This window comes from Gekko japonicus, unplaced genomic scaffold (assembly GCF_001447785.1).
Source record: "Gekko japonicus isolate JY-2015 unplaced genomic scaffold, Gekko_japonicus_V1.1 scaffold3302, whole genome shotgun sequence".
In the NCBI taxonomy this organism is placed as follows: Eukaryota; Metazoa; Chordata; class Lepidosauria; order Squamata; family Gekkonidae; genus Gekko; species Gekko japonicus.
In genome coordinates this window covers 109663-131450 of record NW_015173237.1, presented here as the reverse complement: position 1 = coordinate 131450, position 21788 = coordinate 109663, and the positions used below count along the sequence as shown (strand labels likewise).

Genomic DNA, 21788 nt, shown 5'->3' with positions numbered 1-21788 from the left:
GGGGGGGGGGGCAGGGTAACCTGTTGTGTGGCACAACTGCATGCTCTGAACTTTATGTTGCTTTGACGGTGCAACTTACCTCCTCCTGGATTGCTGGAGGCAGCGCGGCCAGGAACTCCGGACTGACCTCTGTCACACCCGGGTTGCCCACCACAGGCGGGGTCGGAGTAGTGGCCGCAGTGGTCGGAACAGTCCGAGCAGGAGGCCGGATCCCCAGCTGGTTCTGCAACACCTCGCGCCGGATGTCGTCGGGCAACGCGGCCAGAAAGGACGGGTCGACGCCCTCGGGGAGGTTTATCCCTACGGAAAGCCAAAACATTAGGCACAGCCGTTGCCTCCAGGGGAGAGGACCTGAATGATGAATGCTGTCATTGATAGCCTCCTGGTTTAAAGCGCTCTTTCGGCGTTTACCTGCCAAGGGATCCTCCTCCTCACTGCTGGTGGAGGGCAGCGGCTCTTCCAAGATGCCTCGGGAATCGGCTCCCGAGAGGGCCACAGCCGAGTCCCTGGTGGAGGAGCTCTCGGACGAGGAGGCGGGTGGGGAGCTGGGGGGAGCAAGAAGCGGCAAGCGTTAGTTCAGGCTGCTCTGGCGGGCGTGTCGGCCGCCGGCTGGACCTGCGCTTTGGTTCTTACCCGTCCTCCGCCTGCTGGCTGGGGTCAGGCTGGCCCTCCCGAACGGCCTGGGCGTTGGGACCTTGCTGGGCCGCGTCAGCTGCTGCCGTGACAGGGCCAGAGCCCCCCACCTGCTCCGTGCCACCGCCACCGCCGCCTTCGCCGCCGCCTTCTTCGAGGTTGCACGAGGCCAGGCTGCTGGTATCCATGGGCGAGCCCTCCAGCTGGCTGCTGACGGCGGTTAAGGCATCGGAATCTTCGGCCCGCTCGGGGGACAGGGAAGCTGGGGGGACAGGAAATGATGTTTGGGGGGTGGGGGAGCCTACTCGCAGAGTCACAGCAGGACAGAACCTAGTTCTCCGATGCACAAATGGCCACATGCCGCCTTTCTGGTTTGTTTGTGTGTGGGTTTTTTTTAAGAAACCCTTTCCAAGAAATAGAGTGGTAGAAGACACTGCTTAAGGATCTGATAGTCTTGATACAAAATCTGTTTCCGGCCAAAGTTTGGATAGGGGTGGCCAAACTGTGGCTCGGGAGCCACATGAGGCTCCTTCACACATATTGTGCAGCTCCCGGCAGGGCGGCTGGGGAAGCGAAGGGGAGGCGTGGCCCCCCCCAGCCAAGCCAGCCAGCGTGGGAAGGTCTTGGAGGATGCATTTAAAGTTAAAGTTGCTGTCTTTCCACCTCTCCCTCCTTCCCCTCTGTTTTCTTTCTTTCCACCTCTCTTTCTCTTAGACAAAATATTATTAGTAAACAAATAAATATCATTGGACAAATAAATATCATTATCAATAACCGGTTTTGTTCTTATGTCTGGCAGTCTCATTTAATGTTAATGAAATGCAAATTTCCACATTTTTCAATAAAAACGTGTGTGTGATATTTGTCCATGTCTTGTGGCTCCGAGACATCTGATGTTTGTTCTACGTGGCTCTTAACAAGTTTGGCCACCCCTGGTTTCGATCGTAAGGCCGAACTGGGCCTGTGTTCCAATGCAAAGTGGGATAGCTTCTTTTCTGGGTTACAACACCATGCGTGGAGCCAGGGTGTTGTAGTGGCTGGAGTTATCTGCCTAGGAGTCGGGAGACGCAAGTTGAAATCCTCACTGTGCCACGGAAGCTCGTTGGGTGACCCTGGGCCAGTCACACGGACTCAGCTTAACCTACCTCACAGGGTTGTCGTGAAGACAAAAATGGAGGAGTGGAGAATGATATCAGCCACTTGGGGCCATGGTGGAGAAACGCAGGGTATAAATGAAATAGAACAACAACAAGCTAAGGAGTTAGCAGGCGGGAGAAACTGCCAGTTAATAGGGTCGAGAGAGAATACTGAGCCGAATGGACAAATGGCCTAACCCGGCACCTCCTGTTTCTTATGAGCCTCAAATTTCAATTTAAATCTCCACAAGGAAACTGTCTTTTAAAAAATCTGGGCTAGATTCTGATGGCCAAAACACGGCAGGTGTTGGGGGTGGACAACATTTAGCTCATTCCCCGGCATTTCAGTTAATGCAGCACCATCACAGACTTCTTTCTACACAAGGCTTGGAAATGAGAAAGTCTGAATCAGAACAAACTAACGCGCAGCCAGACGTGGGGTGGGGGTTTCTTGAGGCCTGCTGGGGGGAGGGGTGACACCTGAGGCCACTTACTGATGGTGGGGGCGGGAGAAAGCTCCATCTGCGTGGCCTCAGCGTCCGCGCTTGGCCTCCCGGGGCCCGAGTCCTCCTGCTCCACGGGCATCAGCAGCTGCCCAGAAGCCTGGGCGCTGGACTGCCCCACCAGCTCAGCGGGGAGCTCTCCTGCCCCTGTTGCCGCCGCCGGCTGCTGCGGGCTCTCCAGAGTGACCAGGGTCTGCTTGGGGCCGGCGGAGGGGTCTTCGGCGGCAGTCGGGGCCGCGGGATAGCCATCCGGGTGGGCGGCACCATCTGGGAGCCAAGAGAGGGAGGGAGGGCGCTGAAACCCCGAGGCCGCTTGGGCGGTGGAAGGGGTTTCCGAGCAGGGCCTTGGCTTCGCCCTGTCGGCAGAACAGAGCTCTACCTCCCCCCCCCGCCCCAATGTCAGCTGAGAGCTAGGCACGTGAAGAAGTCTCTCCCCACCCACCCCAAATCCTGGGCACTTCACCCCAGCTGGGGAAAGTAGTAAGTTGTATAGTTATCTCTGATTTGGGGCACAAATCCCTACCCCACAACAATACAACTTACTACCTCACCTCAGCAGGAGCAACGGAGACACCTCCCCCACTGGAGACCTCCGCCTTGAATCCAGGTGCCTGGATCCGGACCGAGTCGAGGGGGATCAGCACAGCGGTTCACAGCCCGGCTTCCCTTCCCACCTTAACTGCCTGATCTTGGGAGTGGGAGGGTGCAAGAATTCTAGGATGGAAGGAGCTCTGACACTGCAGAATGGTGGGGCTTCTGATGCTGGGAAAATGTGACACCCCCCCCCCCTAACAACTCCACTTAAATTTGCACAGCCCAACCACTGGAGTAAGTTGAGGAGCAACTCGCTCACAAGATCCCTTCCTTTACTGACTGAGAACACCAAGACTGGCCACCCTCTCTCCAAGAACAAAGGAACCCTTTTTGTCCAAGCCTATAATTCCCCAGGACCTCCCGCATCCACGGACGGAGACATGCAGCTCTCTCGTGTCCTGACACTGGGGTGTCGGTTTCCAAGTTCCATTCCCAGCTCTGTGCCCCTTTCCCTCTCGGAGCTAGATGTCCCCTTCGCAGCGGTTTCTCTCCTCTTCTTCCGGGTAGGCAGTGCCGCCGGCACGAAGAACTGGGAATCCCCACGGGAAAGACAGTAGACTGTATAGTTATCTCCAAGACCGGGTATGACCCTAAAACTATACAATCTACTACCTCATCCCAGGAGGTCGGAGAACGACGTCGGCATCTTGCTAGGTGGGGGGGAGGGGGGAGAGAAGACACCAAGCGGATATCCGGCAAGCAACGAGTTACCTGGGAGGTTTTGCTCAGCAGAACCGTTCGCCTGGGGTACCGGCCCCTGCAGAGGCGAGGAACAAAATCAGAGTGATCCACGATTAGCCCAACTCAAGCCCAGGCTGAGATGAAGACCCAGCTAGGCTGCCGAGTGAACCCCTCCCCTCGAGGCCTGCTGATTTTTTTTGCTGAACAGCAAAACCGTCTACCATTTCGGCCTGCGGCTCCACAACTCGCCTCCACTGCCCATTAATCAAGCCATACAACTTCGTGAAGCTAAGTCGACCAGGACGTTCTGGAAGAACGGAAGCAACAACTGCGTCCGGGGGGGCCAGGGTGTAAAAAGGGACAGCCAGAAATTGGCAGACGGGATTTTGTCCCCACCCGGAGCACTTCTGGCAGCCCCCCCCCCCTCCAATCCATCTCTGCTTGCAGAACGAGGACTTCTGTGCGGTGGGCGGGCAAGGGAGCCAGGACAAGACAGCCTGTGCAGACTCCAGGGGACCTCCACCCCACACCCCAAGTCTGGCCACTTGGCCGAACTCTAAACTGGCAATGTGGCGCCTAAGCAAAAAGCGTTTCCCATCCCTCCTTCAGAAGATTCGCGTTCAAGGCTTGTCTGGCGGTATTCTCATTACGAGTTGTGGGTTTGCTATTCACAGCCCCACCTACACATATCTACGGCTCCCCAAGCAGTCGCGAGACAGCGCTGACGCTCAAGTTGGGCTCCCGACCTGGGCATTCTGCTCCTTGTCCTCCGTCTCCTTGGCCTTGTCCGCCCCCTTGGCCTCCTCCTCGGCCAGCTGCTTGCGCCTCTTCTCCCTGCGTTCCTCGAGCTCCTCGTCCCTCAGAGCCTCCAGGTGATTGATGATGGGAACTTTCACCACTGGGCAGAGAAAATGCAGAGGTTGAAACACCGCCGAGCACAGAAAGGACTGTGGCAGACGAAGGAAGGGCAAAAACAGAAGATCGGCTCACCTGAAACACAGTCATGCATGCTTTCTGCATCTAGTACTTTGCATTCTTCTGTCCAGCGGGTCAGGGCTGTTGGGATGCTCGATAAGGTCCCTACGGAGAAAGAGAGGGGGCATTGTTGGATGCGCCCATACAACAAACTAAAATCTTGTCACTGATACACACACAGCTGGGCACTGACCAAGCCAGTCTGGCGACACCTAGGATCGAGAGCATTCTGACATGTTCCCACATGTTATCAGAGAATCATAGAGTTGGAAGGGACCTCCAGGGTCCATCTAGTCCAACCCCCTGCACAATGCAGGAAATTCACGAATACCTCCCCTCCCCACACACACCCAGTGATTGCTGTTCCATGCCCAGAAGATGACAAAAAAACCCTCCAGGATCCCCGGCCAAACTGGCCTGGAGAAAATGTGCTTCCTGACCCCCAAAGTGGTGATCGGCGTTTCCCTGGGCGTGTCAGAAAGGGCCACAAGAACTAAGCACAGACGCAACCCTTCCTGCCCTCCCTCTCATGATCTGCCCATCAGCCCCTCTGTACTGATTTCTCAACGCTTGACCAGTTAGCCGACTGTGTGAGCCACCTTCCTTCGATAAACATGGCATTTGAGACCATGCCTGGCAAATGTGGGAATCCTATCTGCAGTGGAATCTAAGGTTCGTTCATTCCCAGAAGGAAGCTGTCAGGAGATGACAACACTTGTGTAAATCAGTCCCTGGGGCCACTGGAATGGGAATGTTTAAAATCTTTCCAAGTCACGTGAGCATTATGAAGTCGTCCAGTGGGGGAATAAATGTTCAAGTTTTGGGAAATTCTTCATCGTTTTTGCCATCCCACTGCAGACTTCTGACTCACTGCCAGGAGTCGAATTTCAGAAAGCATTTTGGGCTGTGGTGGAAGTGGGGAGGTGAGGAAGTCCCATTCTCCTGAACAGAAATGCATTCTGTCACTCGAGATTTACAGTGGGACCCAAGCCACATACTTCAAACTGGATATTCCCCTCCCCATAATTTGGAAAAGAGATTGAAGCTACTGCCGGAAAAATGATTTGAGACAAGATATCTTAAGGTATATTTAACTGCTCATTCTGCCCTGAAGGCGACCAGAGCCCCCCGCCAGCGATCCACACCACGGCGCCACAAGGACTTGCCTGCTTGGCTGGTAGCTGTGCTCTGGTCGTGGAAGAAGTCGTCCAGCAGCTCATCGTCCGAGCGAGCGATTATGTGCACGTCGTCGTTGCCGACTAAGAGGCGGGCTCGGCCTCGACTCTGGAGCGGGAGGCTGCTGCTCAGTTGGAGGATGTCTGCAGCCGCCGAAGGACCAAGAAGCCTAAAGGGATACAGCGCAACAGTTAGAAAAGCACCATCAGGAGTCAGGACACCTTAGTCAAAGAGACAGCGGCTCCTAGGAGAAGGTCAATCAGAGAACTGTCAAAGGGGAGCCTCCACTGCTTAACACTGAACAAACTGTGCTGTAACGATGAGGGCAGCTGTAGGACCAGAGGGCTTAAAAAACCACTGCCTGTATCCACAAGGTTGAGGCAGACGTGATGCTCTGTCACCTCTCCTTAAGGCACACGAAGCTGCCTTATACTGAATCAGACCACTGGCCCACTGGTGCCAGTATTGTCTACAGTAATGTCTATTGAGTACCGGATCTGGTTCAAGGTTATGGCACTGAGCTTTAAGGCCCTATCCAGCCTGGGGCCAGCATATCTACAGGACTGTCTCTCCCCATACGTGCCCCGGAGAGCCTTGCGCTCTGCAGATCAACATCTACTGGTAGTCCCTGGTCCAAAAGACGTCCGGCTTAGCCTCAACTAGGGCCGGGGCCTTGTCTGCCCCGGCCTGGTGGAACATGGTCCCATCTGAGATCAGGGCCCTGCGGGACTTATTACAGTTCCGCAGAGCCTGTGAAACAGAGCGGCTCCACCAGGCCTTTGGCTGACGCAGCGGACGTTCAACCATCTCAGCCTCCCCTGCCCACAGTAATTTATTACTTGACTAACGTACTGCAAGAGGCACTACGGACTGCTCTGGAGTTGTTGTCTTTGTCTTAGTTGCCATCTTGTTCTGGTTGTTTTAAATTTGGTCTTAATTATATGTTCATTCTTATTTTATTGTATATTTTATATGCTGTGGGCCGCCCTGAACCCATTTGTGGGATAGCACAGGATATAAGCATAATTAATTAACTAAATACTCATACTGGCAACAGCTCTCCGGGGTCTCAGGTGGAAGTCTTTCGTATTACCTACCACCTGATCTTTTTAAACTGGAGATGCCGGGGATTGAACCTGGGACCTTCCGCATGCCAAGCAGAGGCTCTGCTATCGAGTCACGGCCCCTTCCTTAGCCTCACCTCTGTAAGATGAGAGGCGGGTTGGGCTGTCGGGTGCCGGGATAATGCACATGGATAGTGTGGCCGGTGTTAGCCGTCAGTTGCCGAAGCGTCCTCTGGCTGCGACCGATGCCCTGTGCCAAGCGGGTAGTAGAGGAGCCGCTGCCCAAGGTCAAGGAGCTGTGGTCGGCGTGCCGTACCATGAGTGGGTGAGTGGCGGGAATGTTGCCAGGTGACGGGGGAATATCCGCTGCGAAGAGAGATTGGAGAAGTTAGAAGATTAAGGCGGGGTCTGTGGAGCAGCACAAACCGATCATTGCTCTGAATGGGACAAAAACTAACCGACCCAAGGTAAAGCAGGGCCATGGTCGCAAACTGCAACGCTGGGGTCTGCCCAGAGAGATGCTGCAAACAAAATGGTACTCTGTAGTTGACAGAATTTAGCCATCCGGCCTCCTAAATCTACGTCTGTCTGGGAAAAGAGCGCAACCTCCTGTTCCCAGCCCACACAGCCTCAGCTGTTCGGACGCCACCCATGTCCTAGGACTCCCAGATCTCAGAGTTCTTACTGGCACTGGAGAACATGTTGTCAAACTCTATGATGAGGTCATCTTCCCGGTCAAAGCGCTCAAAACGCACCAGTGGGGAGGCATTCATGTCAGGGTAATCTTCATCTAATTCCATCTCAGAGCCATCGTCGTCATCCTCCTCCTCTTCACCTTCCTCACCTTCTTCGTCGTCCTAGAGACAGGGAGTGCCACACCCGAGGGTAAGCAAATTCACGCCTTTTAGAAATCAAGAGCCCGGAACTCTGCCAACTCTACCCACTTCGTGTGCGCTCTCTCTTTCTCTCTCTACCTACGGCCTGGGACTCAATCAAGGAAAATTCTGATTCTCACCAGCCACACAAACCAAACCCAGCCATCCAAGGTTCTTCACACCAAATGCTCCTGTCACCCAGACAATCTGCCACCACGGACGCTCACCGCTCTCCCCTGCCACTCTGCGCCAGGCTTTCCTACTGAGAGCCCTGCAAAGGTGAGAAAACCCCCCACAGTGAGCCTTCCGTGCTAGTCCTCCTCCAGTGCCTTCACCTGGTCATCTTCGTCTTCCTCCTCCTCCTCCTCTTCCTCATCCTGGCTGTCGTCTTCATCCTCATTGCTGCCACTGCTGTCTTCCTCCTGAGTGTGTTCCTCTTCGTCCTCAGGATCCAAGATGTTCATAGAATCTGCAGCGGATGGGAGGGTGCAGGTCAGGTGAGGCGGCTACGGAGAGTTTGAGCCACAGTCCTTCTGGTTCTCTTCTGAGCCAGACTCCCCATCGAACATTCCAGATGGGAGACGTCAGAGGCAACTGAGACTCAGAAATCCCTCTTTTGAGGGAGCCCAGGGCTGTTACCATCTTTGCTACGTCACTCTCCTGCTTTAAGGATCACTGGACACACTTTTCCTAGGGCTGGGGTCCCTAGCTTAGTTGAACCCATGAGGGACTTTTGGAGTTTTGTGACAAGTTAGGGGGGCGCCCCACAATAAAATGACCTCAACGGTGGAAGCAAGTGCAAAACACTGGGGAAACTGACAAACCATCAAGAAGCTCCAAGCCAAGCTTCCTCCAGAGACGGAGGCGGCTCTTTCCAAATGGCTGCTTCCTCCAGACAGGACGAGGTCGGCTAAAGCACTTCCTACTCCAGTGAAGTGGAGGACAGGTAGAGGATGGACCGGCCCCCTGCTCTGAGGAAGCGGTTGCCAGGAAACACACTGACGCCCCCCCCCATGGGCACCTCGTTGGGAATCGCTGTCCTAGTGGCTTCATGTTCACACCTCAGGCGATGGCTCACCTTCCCTGTTGGCCTGCAAGGTGGACGCTTGGCTCAGACTGGGAGGTGCCTCATCCATCAACACGTCCTCCTGAGACTCATCCTCTCCACTTCGGCCCACTGGAAGGACAGAAGAGCACGACAAAAGATTTAGCAAATTTATGGGCAGACGACCTTCTCTGTGACAGGCTGCCCCCCCCCCCAACTGCCTACATCGGCTGTCCCTTCTACAGGCACCCGTCATGATTCGGAAGAAATGCTGCTTTAGGACCTTTAAAAGATTTCTACCCTTCCTCTCGCATGCGCGCCTACGACAGTTCAACGGTCAGCTGACGGCGACAAATAAAAGAAGCGGGAACCGTACCAGAGCACAATATATACGAGGTGTTAAATGAAAGCCGGTATACAGCATGTAACACAAAACCCCGACGGAGCAACCCCACCCCCACCCCATGAGTCGAGAACCAAAGTCACTGGAAAAGTCTTTGCCTTGAGCTGGAGCACCTAAAGTTAGGAAGGCCAAACGACACAGCAAGCAGCTGGTGGAGAAAGAGTTCCCTACTGCAGAGAAGGCTACAGAGAGCTTTGTATCGACTGAAGATTGCCAAATTATTTCTCAGAGGTAGCCCAATTCACAGAGTGTTGCAGCAATCCAACGGCGGCCCACGGCCCGATCCTGCCATTCAAGGAAAGGCCGGGCGCCAGCCGGATCTGGACAAAGTTTTCAAATGAAGATTCGAGCCTCCCTCTGCAAATACTACTCCAATAGCAGCCCCAAGTCTGCCCGTTTGTTCGTAGCCTCTCTACTGGTCTCTCTACTGGTCGGGTCAGCGCAGGCGCACTAAACCCATTGGTGTGAAGCACAGAGACCACGAAGAAGATCATCCACTGCCTCTCCCAAGTCAGCTGAAAAGGAGGAGTTGAATGTCATTCACAATATCGAGAACACCCGAGTCTCCGGAGGATTTCTCCCTGCGGTTCCATGTAGATGTTGAATAGCACTGCTAGTAAGACGGAATATCGCAGAGCCCCAAATACCACAAATGGGTTTGACCAACAGCCCCCCCCATCAGCATGCAACGCATCTGAACCCCATTTCAGCCAACCAGTCCAGAAGGATATTGTGGTTGAACACCACCAAAAGCCGCAGAGAAGACTAGGCGTCTCAACAGGATTGCCCTTCCCCCATTTCTCCCTCAGCAACAATTCTCCAGGCTCAGTTCCAAAACCAGGAAGGAAGTGGAACCGAAATGGAGGCAGGAAGTCTCACCGAAGGATGCTCAAATTTGTTCAGCCACTACACGTTCAAGCACTTCACCCCAAGAGGGGATTATTTTGCCACCAGCAGAGCTCTTTGGCTCACTTGGGTCCAGAGAGGTCTTCTTCAATAGGCATCCGACAGCTCCCTTCTTTTAAGGAAACAACAGCTATTGCTGGACCCGGCCAGGTAGCCCCTTGGACTAGATCAAGCAACACAGACAAGGGTTGGGTATTGATATATCTGGACACACTTCGCAGCCTCAGGCCACAACCACCAACTCGTCTAAGCAACGGCGACAAGCCTGCGCTCTGTCGATATCCTCATACTGGCCTGCTATGACGGTGCGGTCCTGACGGATGCAATTCCTAGCAGACGCAAGCTATTTTATCCGAGAAATGTCATGCAAAGAGGCCACAGTGGCTCAGATCGGGGGGTCAAACCTCCAAAGGAAGTTTAGAAAACTTATTGAGGGCCAAAAGTTAAAAGACATTAAGTACACAAAAGAGTGTTTATTACAAAGCCATATAAAAACCTTGTAGGGGCCCAAATAAAGCCTCATCAAATGTTCAAAGTCACAAATACGCAAAAAAAGGACAGTGTATGACCTGACGCATTTCAGCTCACAAAAGCATTCTTCAAATAGTACACAATACACCTGTAACACATGTAAGGCAATAAACGATAAACAAAATGGGACTGGATAACACACCAAAAGGTTTCTATTCGGGGCCATGCAAAACACTGGGGAAACTGACAAACCATTAAGAGGCTCCAAACCAAGCTTCCTCCAGAGACGGAGGCAGCTCTTTCCAAATGGCTTTCCTCCAGACAGGAAGGACAGGTAGAGGATGGACCGGCTCCCTGCTCTGAGGAAGTAGTTGCCAAGAAACACACTGACATGCCCCCCCCATGGGCACCTCGCTGGGAATCGCTGTCCTAGTGCCTTCATGTTCACACCTCAGGCGATGCCTCACCTTCCCTGTTGGCCTGCAAGGTGGACGCTTGGCTCAGACTGGGAGGTGCCTCATCCATCAACACGTCCTCCTGAGACTCATCCTCTCCACTTCGGCCCACTGGAAGGACAGAAGAGCACGACAAAAGATTTAGCAAATTTATGGGCAGACGACCTTCTCTGTGACAGGCTGCCCCCCCCCCCAACTGCCTACATCGGCTGTCCCTTCTACAGGCACCCGTCATGATTCGGAAGAAATGCTGCTTTAGGACCTTTAAAAGATTTCTACCCTTCCTCTCGCACGCGCGCCTACGACGGTTCAACGGTCAGCTGACAGCGACATATAAAAGAAGCGTGAACCGTACCAGAGCACAATATACACGAGGTGTTAAATGAAAGCCGGTATACAGCATGTAACACAAAACCCCGACGGAGCAACCCCACCCCCACCCCATGAGTCTAGAACCAAAGTCACTGGAAAAGTCTTTGCCTTGAGCTGGAGCACCTAAAGTTAGGAAGGCCAAACAGTGCAGCAAGCAGCTGGCGGAGAAAGAGTTACCTCCTGACAGGCTACAGAAAGCTTTGAATTGACTGAAGATTGCCAAATCATTTCTCAGAGGTAGCCCAATTCACAGAGTGTTGCAGCAATCCAACGGCGCCCACTCAAGGAAAGGCCAGGCGCCAGCCTGATCTGGACAAAGTTTACAAATGAAGATTTGAGCCTCCCTCTGCAAACACTATTCCAATAGCAGCCCCAAATCTGCCCGTTTGTTCGTAGCCCGAGAGGATGTGTGTGTGTGCCAACCAGAGGACCAAATTAATTTACTGGCCCTCACCCACTCCGTTAACCACTTCCAGAAACCAGCAGAGAACATCCACTGCCTCTCCCAAGTCAGTTGAAAAGGAGGTTGAATGTCATTCACAATACCGAGAACACCCGAGTCTCCGGAGGATTTCTCCCTGCGGTTCCATGTAGATGTTGAATAGCACTGCTAGTAAGATTGAATATCGCAGAGCCCCAAATACCACAAATGGGTTTGACCAACAGCCCCCCCCATCAGCATGCAACGCATCTGAACCCCATTTCAGCCAACCAGTCCAGAAGGATATTGTGGTTGAACACCACCAAAAGCCGCAGAGAAGACCAGGCGTCTCAACAGGATTGCCCTTCCCCCATTTCTCCCTCAGCAACAATTCTCCAGGCTCAGTTCCAAAACCAGGAAGGAAGCGGAACTGAAAGGGAGGCAGGAAGTCTCACTGAAGGATGCTCAAATTTGTTCAGCCACAGTACTTCACCCCAAGAGGGGATTATTTTGCCACCAGCAGAGCTCTTTGGCTCACTTGGGTCCAGAGAGGTCTTCTTCAATAGGGATCCGACAGCTCCCCTCTTTTAAGGAAACAACAGCTATTGCTGGACCCGGCCAGGTAGCCCCTTGGACTAGATCAAGCAACACAGACAAGGGTTGGGTATTGATATATCTGGACACACTTCGCAGCCTCAGGCCACAACCACCAACTCGTCTAAGCAACGGCGACAAGCCTGCGCTCTGTCGATATCCTCATACTGGCCTGCTATGACGGTGCGGTCCTGACGGATGCAATTCCTAGCAGACGCAAGCTATTTTATCCGAGAAATGTCATGCAAAGAGGCCACAGTGGCTCAGATCGGGGGGTCAAACCTCCAAAGGAAGTTTAGAAAACTTATTGAGGGCCAAAAGTTAAAAGACATTAAGTACATAAAAGAGTGTTTATTACAAAGCCATATAAAAACCTTGTAGGGGCCCAAATAAAGCCTCATCAAATGTTCAAAGTCACAAATACGCAAAAAAAGGACAGTGTATGACCTGACGCATTTCAGCTCACAAAAGCATTCTTCAAATAGTACACAATACACCTGTAACACATGTAAGGCAATAAACGATAAACAAAATGGGACCAAAATTGGAATGTTCCAATAAGGAATTGGATGACACACCAAAAGGTTTCTATTCAGGGCCACAAATATACCTGGGCCTTGTGTCAGAAACAGTTTTATACACTGGAAATAATATGTACCTTCCAGTTTAGGTCCTAAGAGTGCAAGTAAAACTGCCTTGCCAGGGACAACGTGCCATCAATAGGCAGCAAGACACAGATCTCTCACGACTCGGAAAAAGCTAGAGAGGGCTTCGCAGAGACATAATGACAGCAGGAAAGGAATATTTGCAGTAATAGACCATGAGTAGGCACAGAAGTGCCCTGACCTCGACGGCCCAGGCTAGCCAGATCTGGGAAGCTAAGCAGGGTTGGCCCTGGTGAGTACTTGGACGGGAGACCTTCTAAGGAAGACCAGGGGTGTGATGCAGAGGCGGGAAGGGCAAAAGCCACCTCTGAACGTCTCTTGCCTTGGAAACCCTTACCAGGTTGCCTCAAGTCAGCTCTGACTTGATGGCATTTTCCACCACTGAGCAATGGAGTATACTCTAGCCTATGCTCATTCCTGTTTTCATGAACCTGCTTCCGCCTGCACTCTTGTCCCCAACGGACTCCGGTCAAGAAGCCCGCGAGCTGACTGCAGTCTGCAGCGGATTCTCCGGAAGGATGTCATCGCCCAGGTCCTGAGATCTGTTTGACCTGGACAGAAACACCAGACATGCCAGTAAGAGACTCTGAAGCTGTCGGGAAGCCACCTGGATCCACCAGGCTTTGGGTCCTCCTGACCGTAGAAGGGGCCCCATTATAAGAAGCCGTGTGCCTTAACCTCACTAAGCAACGATGAGTGCCGTGAAGGCACGATGAGAAACCATCCCCCCCCCCGCACCTTTGCCCATGAGTTGAAGAAGAAGAAGAGGACACTGGATTTATACTCCGCCCTTCACTAGAAGTCTCAGAGCGGCTTACAAACTCCTTTCCCCTTCCCCTCCCCAAAACAGACACCCCGTGAGGTAGGTGGGGCTTGACAGAAACTGCTCTTTTTCAAGGACAGCTCTTATCAGAACTACGGCTTGCCCAAGGTCATCCAGCCAGGTGCAAGTGGAGGAGTGGGGGAATCAAACCCGGTCCCTCCCAGACTAGAGTCCGCACACTTAACCACTACACCAAACTGGCTCTCAAGAGCCCTTCTAAAAGCAGCACCAGTACAAGTCTCCCCTTATCTGTGTGGCCCAGACTAGCCTGATCTCTTCAGATCTCGGAAACTAAGCTGGGCTGGTTCCGGTTAGTATTTGGAGGGGAGACCACCACGGAAGTCCAGGGGAGCGGCGGAGAGCCAGGCAAGGGCAAACCACCTCTGTTTGTCTCCTGCCTTGGAACTCTTACGGGGTTGCCATGAGTGGGCCGTGACTTGGGGGCATTTTACCCGCACGCAAACGTCCGGCAGGGCACGGTGCCCAAAGCCATGCAGAAGAGAGTAACGGCAGCTGAATGGCAGAGAACAGCGGACCATTTCTACCGAGTGACCGAGGTAGGATTGCCTCCAGGTGCAAAGGAGGACAAAGACCTCGTCTCCAGCGCTCACTCGCGGGAAGAAAGGAACTGAACCTAGACGCCGGAACCCGGCACTCACCGATGATGGTGCTGTTCCCCGAGCCGCCGTCTCGCTCCAACAGTTCGTCTATCAGGTCCTCCAGCTCGTTTTCCACCTAACGGCATAAAGACGGGCACATGCGTGAGGTCGGACCCTCTGCACTGCGAACCCTGGCCCTGGCCCTGAGTTCCGGTGACCTCCCATTCTGGCTCTGCCCCCAGCCCCCAATAACGCATCGTCAGTGGAGCTAGCAAACATTATTTGAGCTCGCCCCAAACTAAACAAGCAGGCTGAGATTTTTGAGTCATTTGGAAGAGAGCTCAGGTCCAACTTCCACTCATGTTCCCCTTTGCAGGCGGGCACCAAACAAACTGCCACATGGGGCAAAACGAGCAGGAACAGGAGTGACCCCTGGTGCCCACGGGACCTGCATCCTGCCCACACCTGTGTTTGACACACACACACACACACTGCAAGTCACCCCCTATACCTGCATCTCCTGCGTGCTCAACACCTCTGGCTGCCCGGCAATCACCACGGCATCACTCTCTGCTTCACCGTCCATGATGTCACCATCTGTTACCTCGGCCTGGGCGACGTCGTGGTCCTCCTCGGGGGCCTCTGCTTCTCCACTTTCTCCTGCAAGCCACAAGGGCCGAGCCCTCCTTAGTAATGACCTCCCACAGGTCATCCAGGGAGAACCTGACTTGGAGGACGCTGGGAGCGGAGAGCCAAGTCAGGAGAGATTCCTAGCGAGGGAAGTCGGGAGGAGGCCGGTGCGGACAAGCTCGGCTGAGGTGCTGAAGAGGTGCACCAGCTGAGAACGATGGCCCTTGCGCTAATGGAAGCCACACATACCTGCGTCTTGCTGGCCACTGTTAGCATCTTGCACTGCTCCCTGAGCGTCCTGCTCCGCCTTGCTCTTGCTCGAGGCGCTCTTGCTGCCGAAGAGACTGCTGGGCTGGTTGACAATCCGCGACAGCGTCTCCAGGGGCTTCAAGGCGGCGTTCACCGTGTTGGCCATGTTGGGACTTTTGTGGAAAGAAGGCACATGAACAGTGAGCTCCCAGATCTGTCAAGAATAGCTTTAAGAGCAAGGACGAGTCATTACAGAGTTAGTTCTAGCTGGGATCGAGGAATGAGAAACTCACAAAGCGATGGGAAGGGTTTCATATTCTAGCTGCCTCTATGCGATGAGATTTAGTTTTGCTCTGCAAGAGACACAGGTCCCAACAGACCCAGCTCCCAACAGAACCGCTGGACCCTCTGCCCCCTTCACCGTCCGTGTTCTGAGGAGCCCTGACTCTTTACGGAATAAGCCCAGCACCTGGAGAGATCGAGGCTGTGAGGCACTCTGGCCAGGTCGCTGACCAGCCCCTTCTTGAGGAAGAGGCGAATGATGTTGTTCATGCCGTTGTGCTGCGTCTTGGCGGTGGCGCTGCTGTAGAAACTGGAAGTGGAGGGGCACGACTCCATGATGGTGCTGATGATGCACATGACAGCCTGCAGCCTGGAGTCAGAGGAGGCACCGTTAAAACACAGGCAGGTGTGACATGCACATCCCCCGCCCATCCTGCCACTCACTGCCTAACCAGAGCAGTCCCATAGGCAGCCCTATTCTCTCTCTTATCCACACCATATCCTGGACAAAGGGTTTCCTTCGGCAAGCAATCCTGGCTCTTTGGAAAGGACTGCACATGCAATCTGATGCTGAGAACTCAGTCTGGCAGTAGCCCCCCAAGGGAGACCAACAAAATCAAGTGTCAGTGTAGATTCCCAGTGATCTAGAGCAGGGGCATCGAACTCATTGGTTATGAGGGCCGGATCTGACATAAATGAGACCTTGTGGGGCCGGGCCATGTGTGCCATAAAATGTAATGCCAGGTGGCAGAGATATAAACTTTATAAAGGACACAAACACAAAGGTGTTTTTTTTAAACTTACAATAAAAACATGCTTAAAACATCAGCACTCTTGCAATATTTTGTTTATTTAATAGTGTCTGATAACTGACACCTCTTGCTCTGAATTATTGCATCAAAATGTCTGTGCCGTTGCAATCTTGAGTATGCTGTTCAGGTATCTGTAAGCTGCAAACCTACAATGACGCAGCAGCAGCAGAACTGGAAGAAGAAGCAGGAGACAGCCAGTTCCACTGCAGGCCTGATAGAAGCCCTCCGGGGGCCTCATCCGGCCCCCGGGCTGCATGTTTGACACCCCTGATCTAGAGTAGGGGGGTCAAACATAAGGTCTGCAGGCCGGAACTGGCCCATCCAGGGCTCCAATGCGGCCCGCGAGCAACTGATTACCTTTCCTGCCGGAGGACAGAGGCTGTGCATTATGTCCATCTACCATCCCAGTGCTAATGAGTAACAGGTGGCAGAAGTGGGAGGGTGGGCATCAGGGAGATACTTTGAGGAAATATTGTAAAGAGTGTTAATGTTTTACCGCGTTTGTATTTGGAGTAAAAAATAGTATCGTTCATTGGGTTTGCCTGTGTCCTTTATAAAGTTTATATCTCATGTACTGATGGCTCACATGGCCTGGCCCAGCAAGGTGGCACTTGTGTCAGATCTGGCCCTCCTAACAAATGAGTCTGACACCTCTGATCTAGAGTAAGGGTCCATCCCCCCCCCCCAACCTATTTGAGCCTGCGGGCCCTCTGGGATTCTTGCACACAAAGCGGCCGCCACAGGAGGTGGAGCCAACCACAAATATCAGGGAGTTGATATACAATTAATAGGAACTCATTTCAGACAGGTGCTGTTAAACAAGATACCTTCCAATCTGCACAGCCAAACAGAAGCCCCATCTTTCCCCGCCCGCTTTTTGAAAACAACCGGCGAGCACCAGGAGAGGGGTTGGCGGGCACCACACTGGGGAGCCCTGATCAGAACTAGAGGGGGCACAGCCGTCACCCCAATCAGAAAATGCCTCCCCCTCCCCCCAATCCTCACCTGGCATGCTTCTCGGTGCTCTCCGACATGGCCAGAGCGCGGCCCAGGGCTGCCTTCACCTCGTTGACCAGAGCCACCTGGGCATCCGTGCCGCTGCCTGCTGCGGCCAAACTAGCCAGGAAGAGGCGCGCCAGGGCCGGCGTGTCTTTGTCTTCCGCGTTCTGCGTGTGAGGGAGCAGGTGATCCAGAACGAAGGCCAACACGCTGCAGTCCTGAGGGGACGACAGGAAGAGAGGGTGGGTCGAGTCCAGAAAGCCCGGCCCCTCCTTCACAGCCAAACCCCCAACCCCCCCCCCCAGGTCCATTGCCCCGCCCCTTTGAGACTTACGAGAGGAACTAGAAACCTTCACCCTTTATACAAAAGAAACCAGAATTCTCTGCCTTCTTGACACCGTTTGGCTAATTCCCTTTGCTGGGTCCGCTCACCTCCTTAATGAGCTCAGACTGCCCCACGGTGTAGTTGTAGTTGGCGATTAAGGTAGCGATGCCCACGTAGGAGCGCACGAGCTCCGCCAGCAGCCGCAGGATGGTGGAGGTGGGCATGAGCGGCTTGCTCCCCTTGGCCTTCTGCTTGCTCTCCTCTGCCGCCTTGTCACCCTCTTTATCCTTCTTATTTTCCCTTGAGTCTTCGGGAGTGGAAGCTGCGGGGATGGAGGGAGAAAAGGTTAACTGGCAGAAGAACTCCTGGGCCCAAAGAGCCGTTGGGACCAGCTCGGCACGTGGGAGAGGGCCAACAAGGCATTGGTTTGGCCTCCCCCTGCGGGATGCTGGGAAGGGACTAGATGGCCATCTGACAGCAATGCAGATGCTGTGAACTGAGGCAGATCACGAGAAGGGAGGGCAGGAAGGGTGGCCTCACTGCTTAGTTCTTGTGGCCCTTTCTTACACACCCAGGGAAATGCTGATCGCCACTTTGGGGGTCAGGAAGGGATTTTTCTCCAGGCCAGTTTGCCCGGGGATCCTGGAGGTTTTTTGTCAACTTCTGGGCGGGGAACAGGGGTCACTGGAGCTGTGTGTGTGTGTGGGGGGGGGAGGTATTTGTGAATTTCCTACATTGTGCAGGGGGTTGGACTAGATGACACTGGAGGTCCATTTCAACTCTATGATTCTATGACTGAGAAGTCCCATCTGAACAAGCAAAATCAGACTGGGCGATAGGACAGGAAGGCGCTGCCGTGATGGGGAGGGCGGCTTTAAACGTAGACTACTATTTCCAAGCAGTGTTCCCTCTAAACCAGGGGTGGCCAAACTGTGGCTCGGGAGCCGCATGCGGCCCTTTCACATCTATTGTACGGCTCCCGGCAGGGCGGCTGGGAAAGCTAAATATCATTAGCAAACAAATATCACTGGGCAAACAAATATCATTGTCAATATCTGCTTTTACCGCTTTTGTTATTATTTTAGGCAGTCTCATTTAATGTTAATAGAAAGCAAATCTGCATTATTTCCCAGTTAAAACGTGTAATGTTTGTTCATGCCTTGTGGCTCTCAAACATCTGATGTTTATTCTGTGTGGCTCTTGCGTTAAGCAAGTCCGGCCAACCCTGCCCTAGACTGTGTGCGTGGGCGGCCGGACACAGGAAGCCCTGCTCAGCGGCAATCTGGAGGGATCTTGCACTGCCCGCGGCCCCTTTTAAGATTACAGCAGTTCTATTCTGCTCAGGATGCGAACTGCTCTGCTCAGTAGGGGGAAAAAAATTAGAGGGAACATTGTTTACAAGTCAAGAGAAAGTTCTCTATTGAAGAGAACGGAGAGGCATTAAGGCACTGCTTCCACTCAGTGTGGTCTCGGTGCAAGGGAGAAGATGTCACTCACCGTCTCCTTGGGGAGTCCCAGACTGGGGCGTCTCAGTTGCTGCACTATCGGCTGCAAAAACCTGAGCCTAGAGAAGAAGAAAAGCGATTGGATTTATACCCCGCCCTTTACTCGGGAGTCTCAGAGCGGCTGACAATCTCCTTTCCCTTCCCCTCCCTACCACAGACACCCTGGGAGGTAGGTGGGGCTGAGAGAGCTCTTTCGAGAACCGTCCTTGAGAGAACAGGTCCGACAGAACTGTGGCTTGCCCAAGGTCACACCAGCAGCTGCAAGGGGAGGAGTGGGGAATCAAACCCGGTTCTCCCAGATTAGAGTCCGCGCACTTCACCACAACACATGATGAGCAGGATAGGACTTCAAAATGGCCTCAAGCAACAGGGGCAGTGGATCCCTGCAAAATTCCAAACTCCACAGGCTTCCGTTGCCGTTTACAGCTATGGAAGGAAGGAGAACCGAACACAAAGAGCCAGTGTGTTGTCGTGGCTAAGCGTGTCAGACAAGTATGTGGGAGACCAGGGTTTGACTCCCGACATGTGCCGCGGAAGCTTGCTGGGTGATCTTGGGCCAGTCCTGCCCTCTCAGCCCCTCCCTACCTCACAGAGTTGTTGTGAGGATTAAATGGAAGACAGGAGAATTATGTAAGCCACCTTGGTTCCACACTGGGGAGAAAAGACGGGTTACCAGTACAGTTAATGGGAAAGGGAAAGACACTACAAGTATCAGAACTATGTCACGGACTGCCATTCCACAAGCTCAGACTAGTACAGCTCTGGACTGTGCAAATGAAGGGCTTTCTAAAAGGGGCGATTTCTCAGAGGGCTAAATAGTGAACATCAAGAGCCATGGATCTCGCAGACTTCTGTTCTTTAAAGAGAGACAGTACAGATTTACCAGCTGCTCCAGAAGGAACAGGGCCAGATGCAGGGGAGTGGCTGCAGAAGTAGCCCAGAGAGACTCACGTTGATGCCGAAGCCGGTCTGGGAGTCAAAGTCGCTGCCCTGACGGGTCAAAGACCGGTACTGCTGGTACACGTCGTCGCCCATGTCTTGCAGGATCTGGCTCACCTCCTGGTTGACAGTAGTCACCTTAGGCTCTGACTTTTCTGCTGCTGTGGGAGGGGAAAGGAGAGCACAACGGTTGTTTGCACTGATCTGTTTCAGGGAGCTGTGACTATGCAGGAAAAATACCCCGTTTCCTAGACACCATGCCTTGCTGAAAAACACTGCACTTCATTAGAAGTTTTTCAAAGGAAGGGCGAAGGGGTTAATATTGGGTTCCAGAACAAGCTGTCCTCACTGCATTTGGGGGGCAGGCTGCCGAACCAAAAGAGAGTGCCAAAGAGAAATCTTATAAAGGTCAAAGAACTGCGTAGGTGCATGACTCGGACAGCCGAGGCGCCGTACCACTAGAATATCTAGCCCAAAGAGCGCACTCTGGCTCCGGGAAGGTTTCTGAGTCTACGTGGAAAGGCCAAGAATCTTTTCTTTTACTGGTACTGCATTGAGATGCAATTACCTTTTTTTAAAGTTCCATTTAAAAAAGAGCTTGCGGTAGCTGTATTATCATTAAATTGGAACACTCGTTTCGAGAGGAAATTTCATACAGGAAGTCCAAACTGATACACGCTTAATTACAGGAAGCATGAACTCTGTCCTGCTATCGGAACAGTGAAAGAATAAGGCAAAGGTGGCCGATTAAATGTTTCATGGTACTGGTATCGTCTAGGTCAAAGGGTGTCAAAACTAGGAGGTCGAGCAGCATTCGTTTCCAGGACAATAAGTGAAAATAGAAGCCTCAAGCGAGGCAAAAATCTGAGATTTGTGTCTAGCTGATAATCTGAAGTCGACATCTATGGGGGGGAAAAGTGGAAGTGGAGAGATGAGACACTTCCTCCACTTTTTTTAACGTTGTCAACTTCATATTATTGCCTAGGCCAGGGATCCCTGACGTGGCGCCCACTGACATCTTGCCTGGTGCCTACCAAGTGTTTTTAGAACGTGGATGGGGACCAGGTGGGGCTCTTTCCCAGCCAGGCTTCTGATTGGCTGTGCAAATTAAAACAACGTTTCAGCAGCTGCCACCACAGTATCGGTTTGAGTCTCTTGCACTCTTCTTTCCACAGGTATTTTTTTTCCCAAATAACCCCTCTTCTCCCCTGCTCTTGGGTTTCTTCTGTGTGGCTCTGCCTCCTGCGGTTGCACAAACCTTCCCGCATCAGAATCCCAAAAGGTGCCCCTAGGCTCAGAAAGTCTGGGAACCCCTGGGATAGACTAAAAAAACAGAACTCAGATTTTTACCCAACTTGAAGACTGGAAATTCTATTTCCACTTACCCAGGCAGGCTGGAAAACAGTACAGCAAGGACTAAGGGTAAGTTGCGAATCGGGGGTGGGGAGCCAAAAGACACGGAGACCTCACCAGTCAGAGGTTCTTAAACTCATAGGGTAGAGTCATAGAGTCAGAGAGCTGGAAGGGACCTTTCAGGGTCATCTAACTCCAACCCCTTGCACAATGCAAGACATTCACAAATAACTCCACCACCCCAGTGACCAACGCTCTATGCCCAAAGAGGGCAACCCCCCCCCCCCACGCCCTCAGGGTCCC

At 53.0% G+C, this 21788-nt stretch overlaps 1 protein-coding gene across 1 annotated transcript in view; it reads right to left on the bottom strand.

Annotated features, from left to right (window-relative positions):
* Positions 1-21788, bottom strand: part of HUWE1 (HECT, UBA and WWE domain containing 1, E3 ubiquitin protein ligase) — a 126549-nt gene that overhangs the window by 26595 nt on the left and 78166 nt on the right. The window contains exons 42-61 of the mRNA XM_015422763.1: positions 20145-20293; positions 19186-19252; positions 17796-18010; positions 17370-17581; positions 15740-15922; positions 15271-15443; positions 14903-15051; positions 14452-14527; positions 10930-11028; positions 7973-8106; positions 7448-7619; positions 6900-7128; positions 5689-5867; positions 4538-4627; positions 4294-4445; positions 3578-3623; positions 2264-2539; positions 634-895; positions 412-545; positions 80-300 (exon numbers count right to left, since the gene is read on the bottom strand). Of these exons, the coding sequence (XP_015278249.1) occupies positions 80-300; positions 412-545; positions 634-895; positions 2264-2539; positions 3578-3623; positions 4294-4445; positions 4538-4627; positions 5689-5867; positions 6900-7128; positions 7448-7619; positions 7973-8106; positions 10930-11028; positions 14452-14527; positions 14903-15051; positions 15271-15443; positions 15740-15922; positions 17370-17581; positions 17796-18010; positions 19186-19252; positions 20145-20293 (3218 nt within the window). The remainder of the gene's footprint in view (positions 1-79; positions 301-411; positions 546-633; positions 896-2263; positions 2540-3577; positions 3624-4293; positions 4446-4537; positions 4628-5688; positions 5868-6899; positions 7129-7447; positions 7620-7972; positions 8107-10929; positions 11029-14451; positions 14528-14902; positions 15052-15270; positions 15444-15739; positions 15923-17369; positions 17582-17795; positions 18011-19185; positions 19253-20144; positions 20294-21788) is intronic.